The sequence below is a fragment of the Gallinula chloropus genome (assembly GCF_964237585.1).
Source record: "Gallinula chloropus genome assembly, chromosome: 3".
Taxonomy (NCBI): Eukaryota; Metazoa; Chordata; class Aves; order Gruiformes; family Rallidae; genus Gallinula; species Gallinula chloropus.
Genome location: NC_140087.1, coordinates 50807392 through 50826161, shown reverse-complemented (window position 1 = coordinate 50826161; position 18770 = coordinate 50807392). Strand labels below are relative to the sequence as shown.

The 18770-nt window shown below is 42.7% G+C and overlaps 1 protein-coding gene across 1 annotated transcript in view; it reads right to left on the bottom strand.

Annotated features, from left to right (window-relative positions):
- The window catches only part of LTBP1 (latent transforming growth factor beta binding protein 1), a gene marked incomplete at both ends in the record, with an annotated part of 202344 nt that extends 184663 nt beyond the window's left edge, over positions 1-17681 (bottom strand). The window contains 3 exons of the mRNA XM_084262367.1: positions 1017-1305; positions 16490-16560; positions 17227-17681. Coding sequence (XP_084118493.1) covers positions 1017-1305; positions 16490-16560; positions 17227-17681 — 815 coding nt within the window. The remainder of the gene's footprint in view (positions 1-1016; positions 1306-16489; positions 16561-17226) is intronic.
- Between the last annotated feature and the right edge of the window lie 1089 nt (positions 17682-18770).

Genomic DNA, 18770 nt, shown 5'->3' with positions numbered 1-18770 from the left:
GATGCAGGTTTGGAGAGGAGTGGCAGGATGTACTTTGCTGTCAGCAGCACATAACTACTCACACGCAGACTTCTGTAATCACACCCCATCCTTCCAGGTTCACATTTTTATAGCTTTGGGCACAGGAAAACAAATATTTCCCAGGCCTGATTATCTTACTCTGGAAGCCAGAAGTAAGACAGACTGCGCACTGCTTACAGCTAACCAAAAGCAACCCGTGTTAAGGACAGAAAGTTTTTGTCACTGACTTCATCCGAAACTGAAGAGACAGTAGTTGCTCCAGACACTTAAAATTGTCCACATTTGACTTGATTGCCACCCTCCCCTGCACCTTCTTCCCTATCAAATGCAGCCCTCAAACAAGTTAAAGTCAGATACATTAATAAAACCATTATAATTACAGACATTTCAAACTCACTTGAAGTATTTAAATACTGAATGTAATATCAAAATTTTGCTAACTCAACAGCCACTAAGAGACAAAACCTTTTTAAACAAGAGGGGTGTTTCCTTGCTTCCTATGGCAGGCAGATACAATCCTGAACCTCAAACACAAGCAAGCAAGAAGTATCAATTGTAGTAAAATCATATACACTTACTTCAAAAAAGAAAAAAGAATACAGGTGGAAGAAAGAAACCAGATGACAACACAAGTAACAAATCTTACTCTCCTCAGCTACATGAAGTGTTGAAATTCTATGCCAGACACTGTTCTAGGCTAAACACAAAACGTCACTAGTGTAAATTATGAATAACTCCTCTGAAATTAGTATAGCATTGTCATTCTATGGAAAATAATGTTGACTGATATTAAGGGAGATCTCCCCATCTGAACAGAGTATGCTCCATAGGTAGTAGAAGATTAAAAACCCACTGAAGTCTGACAGTTAAAATAAAAAGCTCTAAAAAAAAATTCTGTGTAAGTTTCCAAGTATGACTATTGAAAACACTTGCAAGGAACAATGTTTTATAAATCTAATATGCTGGTCTTCTTTGAGAACAAAGAAAACACTTACTGTGGTTGCATTTGCTGAGGTAACCCACCAGGAGGCTTCTGCTTGATGGTGAATGCCATCTGAGTCATAGGGCCAACCTTCTGTGGAACCTGTACCTTCTGAGAGAAGGTCTGTTGGGCAGCCTGCTGAGGTATGGGCCACGGGGGAACAACAGGGCTCCGTCCACCAGTGGAAGATGTGTCTTGCATGACTGTATCCTCACAGGAATTACCTTTCGTTCCTGGTTTACACACACAAAGCTGAGGTCGCAGGCACATCCCTCCGTTTTGGCATGGTGGTGCACAGTTAGCTAAGAAAAGACATTTTAAAAAGTACCAGTGAAACAAAACATGAAGAAAAATACAAACCCTCCCCCACAATAAAAAAATACACTAATTGAGACAGCAACACTGCTAAACTCTGAAAGACAGTATGTTGGTATAGCTTTTAACTGCTTTCCTACAGAAGACATCCTCATTTGAACAATTTCAAAAAGTAAACTGCTGATGAGCTAAAAAAAAGGAAATGTACAAATCACATCAAGGAATAAAGTATTGTTTCAAATCTTCCTGTCAGCAACCTTTCATACTGTCCTTCCCTGCATCCTCCCTCCCCATACTTCAAAAACCAAACCGCATCCAATGAAATAATATTACGTAGATTACAAAACATTACTACTGATCCAGGCTTGGATTGATTCCATTGCTATTTAAAATTACAGATCCTCCTTACAGTCATGGTATAGATGACAAAATGGTGCAGAGAACCAAGAAGTGATTCAACCCTTTCCCCTCTATGCCCCAAATGAAATTCCCCCCAATATCACCACTATAACAACATAAAAAAGGAGACACAAACTGGTGCTATAAGACATAGCTACAATCTAAGGGTTGCATTCTTTGAAGAAAGATCGGTGCTTGTGATCATCCTGAACTACTTTCTCTATGTTCTTTGTACCATCAGTGATTTTTTCTTCAAAAGACAATTCACCTTCAGATACCTGCCTTCGGATAGGCCTGACTACACTGCTTCTGCTGCTCTATCCACCGACTATAAAGGAAATCTGAATAATCAGCCTAGACGTGACACCCAGCTTGCAGACCTAATTAATGCTGGATCAATTCCATTCTGAATGAGCAAGAAACTTTATGCAGCAAAACCCACCCAAAAAAACTGGAAGGCAAAAAAAAAAAGAAGCTAAAGCAGTTGCTAATCGTATGCAAAGGTGTGTCTGATTTGTGAACTTTGGATGCTTAAACTTACAATACTACTGTAATTAGAGAACGTTAAAATAACACAAGGATGGCAAAACATTTTTTTTTTTATCCAGAGGATACAATTTAACACTAAAATACAAATCTTATTAAAAGAGCTATCAAAACAATTTCATCATTAGTCCCATTAGAGATGGCATACAAAGAAACATTTATAAGCAATATCACCGTCTAGCTACTTTGCACCTTCAAACTAAGTATACTTTTAACGTTGTTAAAGATCTTTATATGCTACACCATAAAGTGTGCAGGTTTTAGTGAAACAGTTAAGATCCTATCTTAAACCATAACATGGGACTCTGCACCATAACCTGGTACATGCAAATGCACCTTTTATTTATTTATTTAGAACCCAGTCCATAGCTCTGCTTCAAATAAATTGCACTACTTGCCACTTCAAGTTTTAAAACATACATTTATATACAAAAATAAGCACACAAGCATACATATAAAATAACTTATTAGGATGCCACTGTCTTAATTTGGAGGACTAATTTGTCAACTGATAATACCATCTGATACAAATGTATTACACATACCACTGGTATTACTTAGCTGAGCTAGCTTAACTGCATACTACGTATCTTCTTGGCAACAAAAAGAAGTAATAATTAGCTTACTTATATTTCTGTTTATTTTCAAGACTGTATTCTGCCTGGTTGCTGGCAAACTGAAGACCATGTTCACTGTAAACTTGAGAAGGGATTCACAAGAAGCCTATGTTGTAATATACAAGCCAACTCTTTCTTGTGCCTTGCTTTTAAGGCCTAGATTTTGCTACAAACAGTAAAAATCCACTTATATGCACATGACAAAGTAATTATATATATTTGAAAAAAATAGATTCATGAGTGTTAAATTCTAATTACATTTCATTGGCTTTGGAGGGACTAAGACCAGAACAGTGACCCCATCATCCAGGTCACCCATAAAAAAATGTAATAAAAAAAAATCAGAATGAAACAGTTTAGGCATAGTTGGGAGTGCTTTCAAAAACTATCAAATACAAATTAATTTCTTTTAAAAATCAGGTTTTTCAAAAGTCCTGTTTTTACAACATTACAAAATCTTAATACTGAATACATATTTTTTGAGATTTATGGACATGTGTCTATATTAACCTCCAGGCTTCTCAAACAGTTCTTCAAGAAAAAAAAAAATCTAAAAACCCAAAACTGGAACACAGAAGTAAGCTAACAAGAACACCCCAAAAGTCAATGCAAAAAAATACCCATTCTGCTAGGATACCAATCCTTGTGTACCTCCTAACTTAAAAGTGAAATAAATTATGCAAACACAAAAGGCAACCCTGAAAAACTGCAACTCTCTTTTTCTGTAGTTAAGAACCTAAGCTGTGCTTCAGTAGCCTAAGAAAACTTGTTCCCGCTATCAGAATGAACTTAATAAGGTTGCAATGAATTTAAAATTATACAGCTGAAAACCAAATATCTTCTGAAACACCCTTGTATTTTTACCCAGACTTGAAGATTCTTAGTTCACTGACAGCAACACAAACAATGGAAGTTTCTCAGCTTTATATATACATAAAGCATACTAAGCTCTGCAGGACAAACTGTATTCCTCTAGCTGGCCTTATAACAAAGCAAGCACCAGCAGATCCAACAACTTTATAATATAAGACCCGGTTTGTCTCAAACCATGTGAACAGTGGCAACAGGTTGAAAAAATGATCCACTGTGTTCAGAGCAATGCACCCTTTGATTGAAGTTCTTCATTATTGTTGTATAATAGAAGATCACAGTTTTAGGGAAGAATTAAAAGGAACATTTTAACTGATATAACACAGCAGTTCAGCTTTAAAAGTGTTCAAGACAGCTGCAGCATGACAACTGGATGACCTCATTATTTCATTTAAAAACAATAATGGCACATTACTGAAAACACCATTTTTTTCCATAAAGCTAAACTTCCACAAACTGGAGTGTGGAAGTATTAAGTTTAAAACTGAAAAGCTGGCCAACACACTCCTGTTAGTAACAATAGGCATGGTCCTGTTCAAGATGGTCATAACTGGAAACTCAAAATTGAGTTTGGCAAAGATACAAACAAGACTAGGCTTAGCAGGTCCGATCAAAGATCCACTTAGTCCAGCCTTCTCTCTGTTAGTAAGGTGAATGCTTAAGGACAGGATGGAGAAACATAAAAGTTTGTACCTCTACAGCCTTCAAGAATTAGAGGCTCAGTAAATTCCTGAGCGAGAGCACTGTTGTTGTGTTTCATAATCCTCAATAGGTTTTTCAGTCAAGATTTCATAGATCTATTTTTTGAACCTGTTAGATCCAGCACCTTGCCATGCCAAGGAAGTCAGCCATGTTGGAATTCCAGACACTGACAACACAGTCAACCTCCCCCCTTCCAGAAGCCTGGTGAAGGAACATGAGGTTCTTTTGGTTTTGGGGGATTTTTTGTGTTTCAAGACTGTGCAATCTGTATCTACTAAAAATAAAGCCACAGTGCCACATTTGCTTTGGAAGTCTCTAATCAATCAAAAGCCAAAAACATTTTCTGTGGCTGTATCCAAAAGTGTTCATCCTTTTCATGCATCTTTCCCTCATCAACTACTGCTCACTACTTTCATAGACAATATTGTATTAGAAGTACATATGTCAAGACTGGCATATTCTCATATATTATTTTCTTTAAAAAGCAAGTATAAAATAATAGCATTACCATTAGGCTTCAACACACCCCTTCCAACACATCTGCACATTGGTTTGTGACCAATCTGTACATATGCACTTTTCAGCCCACATGTTCATGTTATTTTGGTTAAGGAGCATATAAATATTTGCAGGACCAAGAAACAAAGTAAAATATTTATAAGAGTATTCTACATATACAGAATGTATTTATTGTTTAATGCACACTAAATGAGGCATAGGTTATTATATTAAATCAATTAGTATAAAATATTATCCTGTATTGAAGTTTAGATAAAAATTTGGAGTTTGGACCTTTTGAGAGTCAAAATACAGATACAGCTAACTCCACTTGTCATGCGAAAAAAAAATTGTATCAAACTCCTGATAATTATTTGGCATGTTTTGAATTGAAGACTGCTCCAGACAAGAAAAATCCCTAGGGAAGTAGTATTAGGAGGGTTCCTTACAAAAAGGCCTGAGCCATTTTCATTTCATTTCCATTTACAAAGCTTTTCCATTAACGATCATGAGTATGATCATTAATATCTGATTTCTATGCAAATTACTTTGGGTTTACCTTCTTCAAACAGTAACATAGAAACATAGAATAACAGGCTGGAAGCAACCTCAAGGATCATCTGATCCAACCTTTCTTGGCAAAAGCTCCATATATACAAGATGGCTCAGCACCTTACCCAGCCAAATCTTAAAAGTATCCAATGTTGGCGAACCTACCACTTCCCTGAGGAGATTATTCCAATGGCTGATTTTGCTCACTGAGATATTTTGTCCACTACAGTCTGATCAGAACCTCACTACAAGTAACTCGCACCCATTACTTTGCCATTAGCCTTCTTCCAGTCCTCTGGCCAATTTCAATTTGTGCTGACTTTTTGCTTTCATGACTGCATCTCTGTTTGCCCTATCAATGCCCTTACAGTTCCAACTATATGCCTGCTTTTTCATCTCTGGTATGCTTCCCTTTTGATTTTGAGCAGATTCAAAGGCTTGCAGTTAAGCCAAAGAATCTCTTGCTCCCCCTACTTCCCTTACCTTTAAATGGGATGAACTACTTTTGTGTTTCCAGGAGAATGTTACTGAAAAATTCCCAGCTTTCGCTGGCTCTTTTATTCTCTGTGGAAGTTTCCCACAGAATCCCTCTCAACCAAGCTCTGAGAACACTGAGTTAGGAGGGATCTCATTTGTAAGTTTATTTCCTTGTGTCTCTAGATCATGTTGAAAACTGAAATTCAAAAAAAAAAAAATGTTCTTTTTGGTAAGAAATTAACAATAAATGAATTTTTGTCCCAAAAGTTTGGGGCACAGAAGTTTTTAACCTTTTAGACTCAAATGTTGTTGGTTAATAGTTAAATGTCCACAAAAATTTCTCAATGTCATCCCTGAATTTCTAATGCTTTGAGACAACAACAACACTATAGCAAGCAGGGTTGTGCGTTGCATTACTTCTAGTGAGCCCATCCCCTAGATTTTTCCTTCAAGTTTACACAAAAAAAAAAAATAATGTACTTGTTCTTTGTCCTCCTTTTAACCACACCTATGCAAGCATCAGTTTAAGCAGAATGCACTGACTTTCTACTAATTTCATCTCTGCACACATTGACACAGTATATATCAACTCCTCTCATAGGAGTGCATAAATCCTGTCAGGCAAAATACATGCTGGGGGCAAATAATCAAAAATACACTAATTTGAGAGAGAATTAACAGTGGGACTGTTTCAGATTCTAGTATAAAAGGATGCATGCACATTTGCAGAAAGGGGAAAAACTGACACCAGGACACGAGCAGAAGGTTCAAGTCCCTTTACATGCAGCGTAAGAATACTGTTAAAGGCCTAGCAAATACTGTTTTATTTCCTTAATTTAAGACTCCTGTTCCTCACACACACAAGGAAATAAAACCAAAGCCTATCTTGGTTGAGTGCATATCCTAAACAAAAAGCAGTGATACAAAGGCACTTTTAACTCCTGCTGTGTTGAAAGACAGAGCAACTACCTCCCACCGATTCCCAAAGAAAAGCAATAAAACACATTCTCTAGAGTGGTAAAAGCTGAGAGTTCTGAAAGAAGCATATTCCAGTTTCCCTCAGAAAAATCTCAATATGGTGCCAACATCTCGGAGAAAAAGCAAAGTTTACACCAGTTTCCTGTCTGCTGAATTGCCCTACCAATTAGCTCACTACTTACTTTTATTCTGGATACCATTTTAAGTCTTAAGTCACTGCCAGTATTGAGGATACAACACTGGAGACTAGAAACTCAAACGCTAACTAAAGGAACACTTGGTGCTTACCACCTAATGCTTTTCTGGGGATCTAGCTCCTTCTGCATCTGAGTATCTCCAAACAGTTTTCAAAGTTTAAAATTTACAGAAACACACACAATAATTCTACACATTCACTAAGGATGGGAGACAGAGAAATTTATGACCAAGGGCAAGACAACCAAGATGACCATTCTATTAGAAAAAAAAAAAAAAAGTTGAAATTACTTAAATAATCAGAAGTGGCATTAATTGCAGAAAATCTGTTTGACTTTCACAGTACTTAATGGAGGAAGTATTACAACCATCTGTGTCTTCCTACACAGGAACTTTGTTTTTATCATAATTATATGGGGGTTAAGGAAATTCTTTCCCTGAATATACTTCAAATAAAAGCATGTGTCACTGTTGGAATTCTTTCCTGGTACACTTCAAAAAATCTGATGCATTCCACCCTGGCGTGGATGGCTACATAAACATGACCTCCAAGAAAAAAGTGTAGATTCTATTTTCAGCTGGGATAGAGTTAATTTTCTTCCTAGTAGCCAGAATAGCATTGTGGTTTGGATTTATGATGAGAAATAACACACTGATACTTCAGTTGTTGCCAACCAGTCAAGGACTTTTCAGCTTCTCACACTGCCCCACCAGTGATGAGGCTGGCATTGCACAAGAAGGTGAGAGGAGACACAGGCAGGACAACTGACCCAAACTGGCCAAAGGCATATTCCATACCATATGGCATCATGCTCAATATATAACTTGGGAGAAGCTGGCCAGAGGGTTGGAATTGCAGCTCAGGAACTAGCTGAGCATCAGTGGTCTGGGGGTGGTGCATAACTGTGCTGTGTATCACTTGTTTTATATATTCTTTTATTGTTATTATAGGTACTCTCTTCCTTTTCTGTCCTATTATACTGTTTTCACTGCAGGGTGTGGGGAGGTAAGCAAACAGCTGGTTTTTTAGCTACCTGCCAGGTTAAACCACAGAGGGGAATAAAAACCAAAGCTTTTGGTATACATATTTATTTTAAAACAAGCAAAAATCATGGGAGTTTCTCTCCTAATCTTATGACAACATGAAGTACTTCATTAAGATTTGTTTTATGTATCTTCATAGTATTATCTCTAAAGGCTAAGATTTATCAGAATTTAATATCAGTTATTCTCAAATACTCCAAAAGCCTAACTTCAGCAAAAGGACACATCATTTTATCAGTCACAAGACCACAGGATGTTGTTTGACACTTGGCATTTTCATTCATGTTGTGTTTACTGGAGTTTATATAGTGTAAATACTTATACTGTACGATGTGGGAGGCATATTAAAGTATTTAATAATAAATGAGATCATAATTATACATACTCTGACAGCACAAGCATTTTACATGCTATAGATTGTTCTATCATGTCAATATTTAAAAAAAAAAAAAAAAGTAACTCACCGCAGAATGGACTAAGCCAAGGAAACCAGCAGATTCACATTACGTGTTTTTGCTTGCTGGAGTGGTTAACACTCCAGGTCTGCAACCCTTTTAATTCCCTTAACCTTTTCTCATTACAGTGCTTATTCCCTTTGTTACAAAATACTTGGTAAGAAATACGCAGGAAACTGAACAAAGAGAAATGCAATAAAGGAACAATTGAAAAAATTTAACTGGTTGCGGAATTCAGACAAATGAAGTGTTACAGAAAAGAAATCACAGAATGTTAGGAGTTGGAAGGGACCTCAAAAGATCATCTAGTCCAACCCCCCTGCCAGAGCAGGATCACCTAGATTAAATCACACAGGAACACAGCCAGCCAGGGTTTGAACATCCCCAGAGGAGACTTCACAGCCTCTCTGAGCAGCCTGTCCCAGTGCTCCGTCACCCCCACAGTGAAAAAGTTCCTCCTTACATTTTCATGGAACTTCCTATGCTCCAGCTCGCACCCATTAGATATGCCTATTAGAAATACCAGAGAAAAGACTATTAATCATAATTGAGCAGTTAAAATGTGCAGAATAAAGTTTCTCTCAAATCAAGCTAGCTCTTAGAGTTCACCATTCAGTTGAGTTTCTCTGAAAGTCCAGAGCTAAATGGCCATCTAGAAATAACAAGAAAACTGATTTGAGTTATGAAAAAATAAGTCTTGCCACAGGATACAAAACCAGCCCCCCTTTATTAGGAAGCAGCTCTCCAAAACTCTAGGTTTATGCAAGCATTATTATCTGCATTTCACAAAAAAAAAAAAAAAGGAACATGGTCAAGCAGAACTATTTTTAGCTCTGTATTTAAATTAGCATCTTGCCTTGCTAACACATTAAATCCTTGCTGCCCTTCTGTGTGCTGTCAAACATGGAAAGATGCTAAACCTTTGCTTGTTTTCTCAAGTTAACAGAGAGGACCTGTTTTCTAGGAACAAATCAGGCTATACAAATGAAGTACTGGTGCTTTTAAAGGCACAACAAAGCGAAGACCTCAAACCCAACCCACTATCAGTCCATGTTAGTTACAGAATATAGACTCACTTGACAACCTCAAACACCCATATAATCTTCTAACACTCAGTACTACAGTATTTGAACAAGGAGCCAACTGACAGAAGCTCCCAGGTGACCCAACCTTGCAGGATCAGGTGGCACAAGCAGCCCTTGACATAGGAGGATGCAAAAGAAGAATATCATTACAGGTGCTGCATCCAACTTCTTCTCAAGGCCCCACAGCATGCAGAACCTCATGTCTCACTACAGACCAGTTTTCCCAAAGGCCAGGAGGCTCACTGTTCCCATACATGTGGCTGATTTGCTCTGCCTTCTGAGTTTACTGGAGTGAAAGGAGAGGGAAGCATGCCCTGCTTCCAGTTCTTCACTTTTCCAGACCCAGGAAGAACAACCTTATAGAAGAGAGATGTAAGACTAGTATTCTAAGTATCACATCACCTTCAACACATTTTCTTTCTCCACACATGCAGAACCAGGAGAACACTGCAATCACTGGATACACCACAGCTCAGCACCTACAGAGCTTGTTACACAAGTTGCACATTGAAAACAAATAACCAACAAAACTGAAAGGGGAAAAAACCCAAACAAAACCACAGTTTTCTGGGTGGCTTCTGATACTATATTAACAGAGAAAGCGTTCAGGCCTTTTTATCCACTGTAGATTAACAACAACATTCCTACATGTCCTGCTTTGTTTGTTGACACAAACTGCAGCAATAAGCTGACCAAGTTTGCTATGGATCTGTAGTCTGTTCCCCTATTTGTTTTAAATCTATGCATACCAGTAGTATTTGTATGAAACAGGGACTATGTATCATTACATCTTTACAGTGAAGTCCTAAAAGGCTCACCAAGGCTTCACCTCACACCAACTGTGGACTTAACATTTCTTTACCAAAACGTGGCAACTGCACATGGCATGGCCACATCTGTATGTCAGGGAGCAGCTAACATCTCCCCGTCTTCTCACAGCTCTTCCTGGCTGGGAGGCTGGCTGCCACCCATGGCCAGGAGATGGAAGTGAATCCTGTCTCACCAGTCACACTCACCAGGGTTTGGTTCCCATTGTGGGGGCATCTTAACGCACTGGATTTCTTTCAGATACAGAGAAGAAAATGAAAAAATAATAAAAGATAAACCCAAAAATGCAAACGCTCCAAGAATGTATCTAATGTATTTCAACCACATGTGGGCATTCACTCCATAAGGCCAGACTGCACCTAGTACACAAAAAAAATTCCACTAAGTCTTGAAACACACATACCATGGGATGCAGGTCAAACCCAAAGGCTTTATAGTCTATAGATTGGCTCCCATTAGTCCACACTGCTTGCTAATGCAGACAGAGCCAAAGACTACAAGAATCTGGATCCCATCATTTCCCCCCCTCCATTCCCAAGGATGGTAAGCAAAAAGTAAAGCAGAGTAGAACTACCACTAAGGGCTAACACGAGCTTCCCCACTACAAAAGCCAATCTATTCCTTGTATATGAAATTCAAAAGTTTTATTTACATATTATAGTAGCAAGCACAGCAGAAGCAAAACCAAGCTACTCACACAATGGCTTTCACTTCCTCAATGTTGAAGTGCTTAAAAAAAACATGAAAACATAAGAAAATTAATGTATATGTCCTCTTTAAGACTACATGAGATCAAAGCAGTTGTGTCTCAAACTGAGACATTTAATTTTGATTTAGACATAATTTGAAGGAGAATGATACTGCTTTTACTGAGATGATGGTCTTCAAATAAGAAGAAACAACATCTAGGGAGAGTATGTTATAGTTAGGCTTTGTATACATAATGTAAATAAACAAAACTTGGTAAAACTCAAAGCCACAAAACTGATTAAGCACAAGCCTCAGGAATCATTTATGACCAGAAAACCTCCAGGAAGCACAGCTGCAAACATTTGAAGTACTCTGTTCCAATGATGAGAAGTACAGCTCTCCTGGATACCACCATTTCCAAGAGCTAAACTGAAGACAGAAAAAGAATAGATTCTGAGCAACCAATATTAAAATATTTAGTGGTAGAGAGTTTTATATCTAAACTGGGGGACCCATGTATGCTTCCAAGTTTCCAGGTCTGGATCCTGATCTCTGTATCAGAACAAGACCTGAGCACACAACCCTTCCCTCACCTTCTCGAAAAAAATTGAGAGCCCCAGGCTAGGACTCAAGGTCTAGAAAGACTGGGCACATTGTGAAGTGCCCTTCTCCTGAAGGAGACAGAAAGCTGTAGCATGCTAACTCAGCAACAGTGAGAAGTATAGCTCCAGAGGGTCAGGAATCACCTCAAACTAAATAGCAACACACAAGTGGGGGCCATGTAGTTTTAGGAACTGGGCACAGAGACCCTTTGTCTGAGCAAGCTTTAAGATGACTTTCTAGTCTCCTCCTTGTCCATCAGGAAGACTCTACTGTTGTGTATTTTCTTATTCTGAAAAGTAAATTAAACCTTGTTTTGATTTAGAGTGCATTTATTTCATGTCTAGTCAGGAAGTCTTTCAATAGAGAAGAAAATAAGCAAGATAACATTTTAATACAAAGACAACAGACTGTTTTGTCGTCTTTTCTGATGATATATCCAAGGTGCCTGAGCACACGACAGATAAAAGAGAAGTTCTTGACCAAAATCAAAAATCTAGTCCAGCTCCAACTCCAAAACCCTCACCTTATGCCCATGCATGGAATACATGCACACAAATATCACCGTCAGCTAAGACAAAATCCTTCTTCCCTTAATTGACAAGGGTGGTGTACACGGGCTCTACATCCACATACAGAGTAATTTGTCTCTCCAAGAAATTTACTCTAAGCAGAACCCTGCAAAATCCACTTCCTCACATACTTGCCCTATGAGCCTTCCTTACACCTCTGAAATAAGCAGCTCACACTTCAGTACTCCATTAACAGCCAACTCTCTCCTTCCCACTAGTATTTATTCTCATCATTATGTTAGTGAAAGTTAGAACTCCTCTAAGCAATGCTATTTTTAAAAACTACCCAGTTACACTAAGACTCACAATTTATAGTAATAAATTTTAAAATTATACATTTTTAAAAGGGTCTACTATTACAATAAGGTGACTCTGTTGCAATTTAAGCTACCAGATCCTGCTTACTGTAAATAATATCTTTCTTGACTTCCCAACGCGAAAAACAACTACTTGTAGTCATTAAGAAAAAGAAAACAAAACCAGAAGAGCATATTTTGTAGAAAGTGCTATTAACTAACAGAAATTTAGTAAAAAGTAACAAAGTAGGAGACAACCGGTTTTAATAGGATAAACATGAAGCTGAGAGGCAGGAACTCCTAATTTCCAGCTTATGCCTTCCAGTCAGCTGTTACAACTTGTCCAAGGCCACATTTAACCTCTGGTTCAATTTTCATAGATGAAATAAATAACAAAAAACCCACACTCTAGGTTTTACTTGCCTTACAGCCATGTTATAGAGCTAATTAATGTTCATATAATACTCTGGTAATGCAACAAGTACTAACAAAACATGATGTCTCCAGCCTTGGCGGTGCCTTGTTATTGTGCTTCCATAGATTGCAACCTACGATAGCTATGACTAGAAGACAATCTTTACCATAAAACCCTTCACCATGCTTATAACTTCCCAAGGTGTTTATTGCTGTGGTTGAATTTTTCCCACCATCCTTTCTACCCAAAAGTGGATGTTCTGAACACTCCAAAACTGTCATTTTTGACTGTTAGACATTCTCCCAGCAGAAAGTAGTTCTAAGCCTTATGATTTCATCTTTTTAATTAGAATGATGCAGTTCTTCATAAGTCATACCAAGTTTGAAAATGAAGGGAAAGTAAACCTTTACAGTGTAAAACTGAAATAACAGGCATGTAGCAGGGGAAGGCTATATGCCTAAAATTGATTTACAGCAGGCACTCTCATACAGGTATTTCACAGGAGTACAGAAGCTCAACCTCTGAGGACAGACCATCAGGCTTCCAAGAGAACACAAGTACCATAAACACAACAAGCAGCTCAGCTTTAAACTAAAATTTAGAAAAAGAACTCGACAAATCCACTTGCCACCTCCTCCATACAGATGCTGCCCTCTCATCTGCACAGACACATTTCAAATACCCTTCGGTGCTGCTACCAAGGGAAACACGATGCAGCTGCCACTACTCCCAGACTGCCACCCACCTGGAACAAAGTCACCAGAGGGAAAGACAGACCCTGCCACAGTCCCATGCATGAGGAAGTAGGGCTAGCAAACACCACCATCCAAGAGAAAGGGAGGAGAGAAGATTAACAAGGGCTGGGCTGCGAGAACATACACCTCTCCCCGTCCACCCATCTTTCTGCGGGCTGAGGGCTTATTCACACAGGTGCAGCAGAGCAGAAACACATGGTGCTTGTTCCAGCCTGGGATTACACCTGAGCAAATAAGCCTCGCTGATCAGAGCTGGCTCTCAGCACTTTGGTTCTGGAAGCTCAGTGCAGACAAATACAAGTTGGCTCTGGAAAGAGCCAGTATGGGTCTGGGGTTTATTAGCTCAGGCTTTGCACCATGCAAAAGAATATAAACTGGCCCTAGAGGCCAAATAGCTTATTAAAGCGATACTGAGCCTAATAAACCCTGACAGATCCAAACTGACTCTGCATGAAGTCAGATCAGGTGTGCCTGCATCTGTGGCACAATTAATACACAACCACAATAATCCACTCAAAAACAGGCCACTATCTAAACTTTAAAATAACTTGTTCTTGCAGGAAACAAAGGGGTTAACTTTTGTTCAATTATAGGGTTTCTGAAAGTTGCAGGAAAGGAGGTATCTGGCTTTTATGACTGTGAAGCTAATCTTCCAGAGCTAAATCAAGTCTATGCTATCTTACAGTTTGCCTTAGTTACAAAACAGCTTCAGTGCTTCCCTTGGCTTGCCAAGAGAGGGGTAAAACTGGAGAAATCCAAGCCAAGTGTATTATACCGCTGCTGGGAGGTATCGGACTAGTATTAGAGAAGACAGCAAAACATATTTAATGCTATGGAGGGGCAATATTAGAGACACAAAATGAGAAAGGTCAAAGAAAAAAATCCCCCCCACCTTTCTTTCAACTCTTTATGTGCTGCTCCATTCCTCCCATAACTCTGTAACTATATGCCAAGTAATTCATGGATTTATATCAGATTCTACACAGTATTCCCATAAAAATCTATTTGCCTTAGTCCTTACTGAAGGCCCTAAACACAGAAAGGAATGAAAAAGAAAAGACAAAGAGGAGGGAACAGATGGATGATAATGGGAAAAATTTGAAAATATGAAACTTTAAGGACAGAAACCAAAGATAATTACATCATTTATAAACAAAAGCTTAAAAAAGATGGATTGAAGTTATCCAGAAATAAAAGTTACTGAAGACACATAAAGAGCCACAAAAGGAAAGTTGTTTGGGTTTTGTCCAAAATAGTGAAAAGAAAACTGTTTGCTGAGAGTGTTACAGTTGAAATACAGTTACTTTTAATCTCCTGAAATTATTAGGCGGGGCTTTTCCACTTTAGTCTTTCAGCTAAGTTAGGTGTTTGTTAAGTTCTGCAATTAGCTTTAAAATAGCATCTCAAACAATACAAGTTGACAGAAATCATTCCAGTACTTGTAGTAAGTGTCAAGCAAAAAAAGGTGATTAACCTCACACAGCAGATGAAAACATTAATTTAGAAGACTACTTTAAATGCATATCTAAATTGGCCAGGGAAATTATTTTGTCTTTAACAACCTACTATAATAAAGTCTTTGCTTCTTAGGAAGAGCTCCATAGAGGTCAAAGGTACTTGACCTTACTGAGGATAACAAATAAGAATGCTCCTTATTGTTAAAAGTCCCAGACAGGGACAAAGAAAATACCTATTAAAAAAAATCCAAACCACAAAAAAAAGAAGCCCCAGAGTCTGCATCTTGGAAGTATTGTTTCATCAAACTCTTTCAGGAACAAAAGTCTGTCCTACTGAATGAAAACAGTGCACCAAGGTCCTCCCAACCTTGTTGATACCAAAAGAGGTTTCCTGAAGAGGCATGTCATTCCAGTTTTCCATGACCTCATGGCAACATCACTCCAGCTTAGCCATTTGCAGTCATCCTGAGTCCTGCCTAAATCAGCAGAGTTTCTTCCCGCTGATGTTAGAAAGGACAACCTGAGTCTAATAGCGCTGATTCAGTCGACATTATCTTACGCACGTATTCTGTATTTCTAGATATCCCAATAAAGGTAAATCCCTGTACAGGAGCGTCTTTTACCTTTTTCAGTGCTTGAAAACCTCCATGCCCTAAGCACAAGGTCGTCACACAAGCTGCTGGTGATGGGAGTGAGGGTAGAGGGCAAATCCTTGCGGCCCACCTATGATCCTTGCGGTTCTCAACCCTACTAAGGCCTCCAGTTCAAAAACCCCCCACCCCCCAAGCATTAAGACGGTTTTCTTCCCCAGGAAGAATAACCTCCTCAAAGCTCTTCCCAGAAAGGCCACTCTCTGTGCCGAGAATAAACGCAAGAGGCACTTGCTGTTCACCTCCTCACAGAGCTCCAGGTTAGCGAGAAGGGGGTTCGGGATGAAAAGGGAAGTGTTGTGACTGCCACGCACCACGATGCCGGCACCTCCCTGCCGATGCAGGGATCCATCACCTCGCCAGACGACAGCACGGTTCCCACAGTTCCCCCCGGCACTGACCACAGTGCATCCATTGCCCTCATCCCGTCATCCCCTACCCCCCAGCCCCCTCCCCGCACACACCCTCCCCGACCCGTACGGTCACTCACGTTTGATGCACCTCTGGGAGCCCGTGGCCTTGCTCCAGCCGTGGCAGCACTGCCCCCCGCAGACATTGACCCTGCGGGAACAGCAAAGAGGGGCGAGAGTTTGGCTGCGCCACCACCTCCGGCGCCGCGGCCGGTCCCGCTCCCCATCCCCAGCCGGGCTGCAGGGCGGGCGCTGGGCCGGCGAGAGAAAAGGCGGGAAGAATTAAACGTCCCGAGGAGCGCTTGAGGAAACTCCTCGTCCGGCGCCGGTCCTGACGGAAAGGCAGGCTGGCGCCTCCCGCAGAGGGACAGGGAGGGACGGACGGACACCCCGAGCGCTGCTTTCAGGGGCGCCAAGGACAAAGGCGGGAGGACCGAAGGACGGCAGCTGCGCGGCTCCTCGCGCACTCGACGCCTCAGCCCGGGCGCGGGACCCGCCGCGGGCTCGCGGGGAGGGGGGCTGGCCGCGCGCCCGGCCTCAGGTGCCGCGGGGAGGCGGTAAAGAAGCGGGGGGGGGGGGGGGGGGGTGGGCGAGCGCCGCGCGCCCAGAGAGCGGCTTGCAGCCAGCCGGGCGGCGGCGGCGGGCAGGTAACGCCGCCGTGCCCCGCGAGAGCCTCCGGCGTACCCCCCGCCGGGTAGGCGACAGCGGCCGCCACGAAGATGCTCGGAGCGGTAGGGAGGCTGCAGGCAGCATCACCGCCGCCTCGGCCGCGCCGGGAAGCGGGGGACGAGCGGGGCAGGGCGGGAGGGCGCCTTACCCCGGCAGCGGCGGCAGCTGGTGCTTCTGGCGGAGGGGCACGCCGGAGCTGCTGTTGCCGTGGGGACTCGGTGGCGGCTTGGGCCTCGGGCCGAAACGGGCCGGCTTGGCGAAGGAGGAGGCGTGAGCGGCGGAGTTGGGGTGGACCTGTCCGGCGGGGCTCAAGCGGAGCTGGACTCCCGCGCCGACCGGCTTACTCATCCGCCGGGTCCGCTCCAGGGTGCCGCCGCTGCCGCTGTAGCGCGTGTTCAGCTGTACGTTAAACGTGCGCTGCTGCTGCTGCTGCTGCTCCCCGAGGAGGGTCGGGCGCTGATGCCGGCTACCGGAGGAGCCCCCCCGGCCGGGCTGCAGGACATACGTGATCCTCCTCAGCCTGCCCTTCTCGGAGGCAGCGAGCGCTGGTGACAAAAGCGCACAGGCAGCGAGCAGGAGGAAGCCCCATCTGATCCGAGCCATTTCCACAGCGGGAGCCCCTGCAGCCAGCGAGCCTCGCGGACCACCCCCCCCACCCCCACCCCCCGGAGCAAAGGGTTTCCTCTTCCCCAAAGGGCGCGCGTGTACGCGACCTGCGCCCGGGGTGCGGATCCTCCCGCCGCTCGCTGCCCCCAACCTGCTCCGGGGGTGAAAGGAAAAATGCCTCAGGACCCTCCCGCTCGCCCCCCAAACTGTTCGAAGAGTTCAGCAAACACGTCGCCCCGTGGAGCAGGAAAACATCGTTGGAAAGAAAGGAAGCGGCGAGTGCGAGCCGAGCCGGAGCGGGAAGGGAGGAGGAGCAGCAGCAGCAGGGGAAGGGTGTTTGTTGGAGGGGGGTGGTCGCAATGCAGAGCAGATGTTTCGGTTGCCGGAGCTGCCAGGGGTCTGCGGGCGCGTGTAAGCAACGGCCCCGCAAGCTAATTCGGGCTGGAGAGGAGGGGAAAAAAAAAAGCCCAACCCCAAACGGAGCAACAACTGAACTTTTTATGAGTTTCTCCGGGAGCGTGTGCGGGAGGGGAGCGGAGGAGGGTGGGTGCCCCTGCCCCGGTGTCGGCCCCGCGCAGCCAATCTGGGGCCGCTGTGACGTCAGGCGGCGCTCCCGTGGCGTGGGGGGCCGGGGCGTGGGGCCGGTGCCAGGTGACGAGGACGGGGAGCGGGATGGTGGGGCGGGGCGGGCCGAGCCGTGGGGGTCCGGGCTCCGAGCGGGGCGGTCAGAGCCTGCGCCGTTAAGCGAAGCCTCAAGCCCCGGTGCTTTAACTGCTGGGCGCTAACTTGCCGCCTGCCCGCGGCACGGACGGCGTCGGTACCGCTGCAGCGGCTCAGCGTTCCTGCTTGAATGGCTGGGGGGGAGCTGGAGGCTGAAAGGATAGTGCCCTGCGCGCTGCCTGTGCCGTGCTGTGGGGCTCGGTGCAACGGATGTGGGGTCTGAGTAAAGCGGTGATGTCAGGTGGAGATAAGGCTTTAGAGCCCGTATACCTGCGTGGCTTTGTAGGTGACTCAGTAAAAGCACTGGGACACTATCGGTCCTCGGTCTCTGCCTGATGAGAGCCGCAGGTTTGAGGTCGCTCTTAG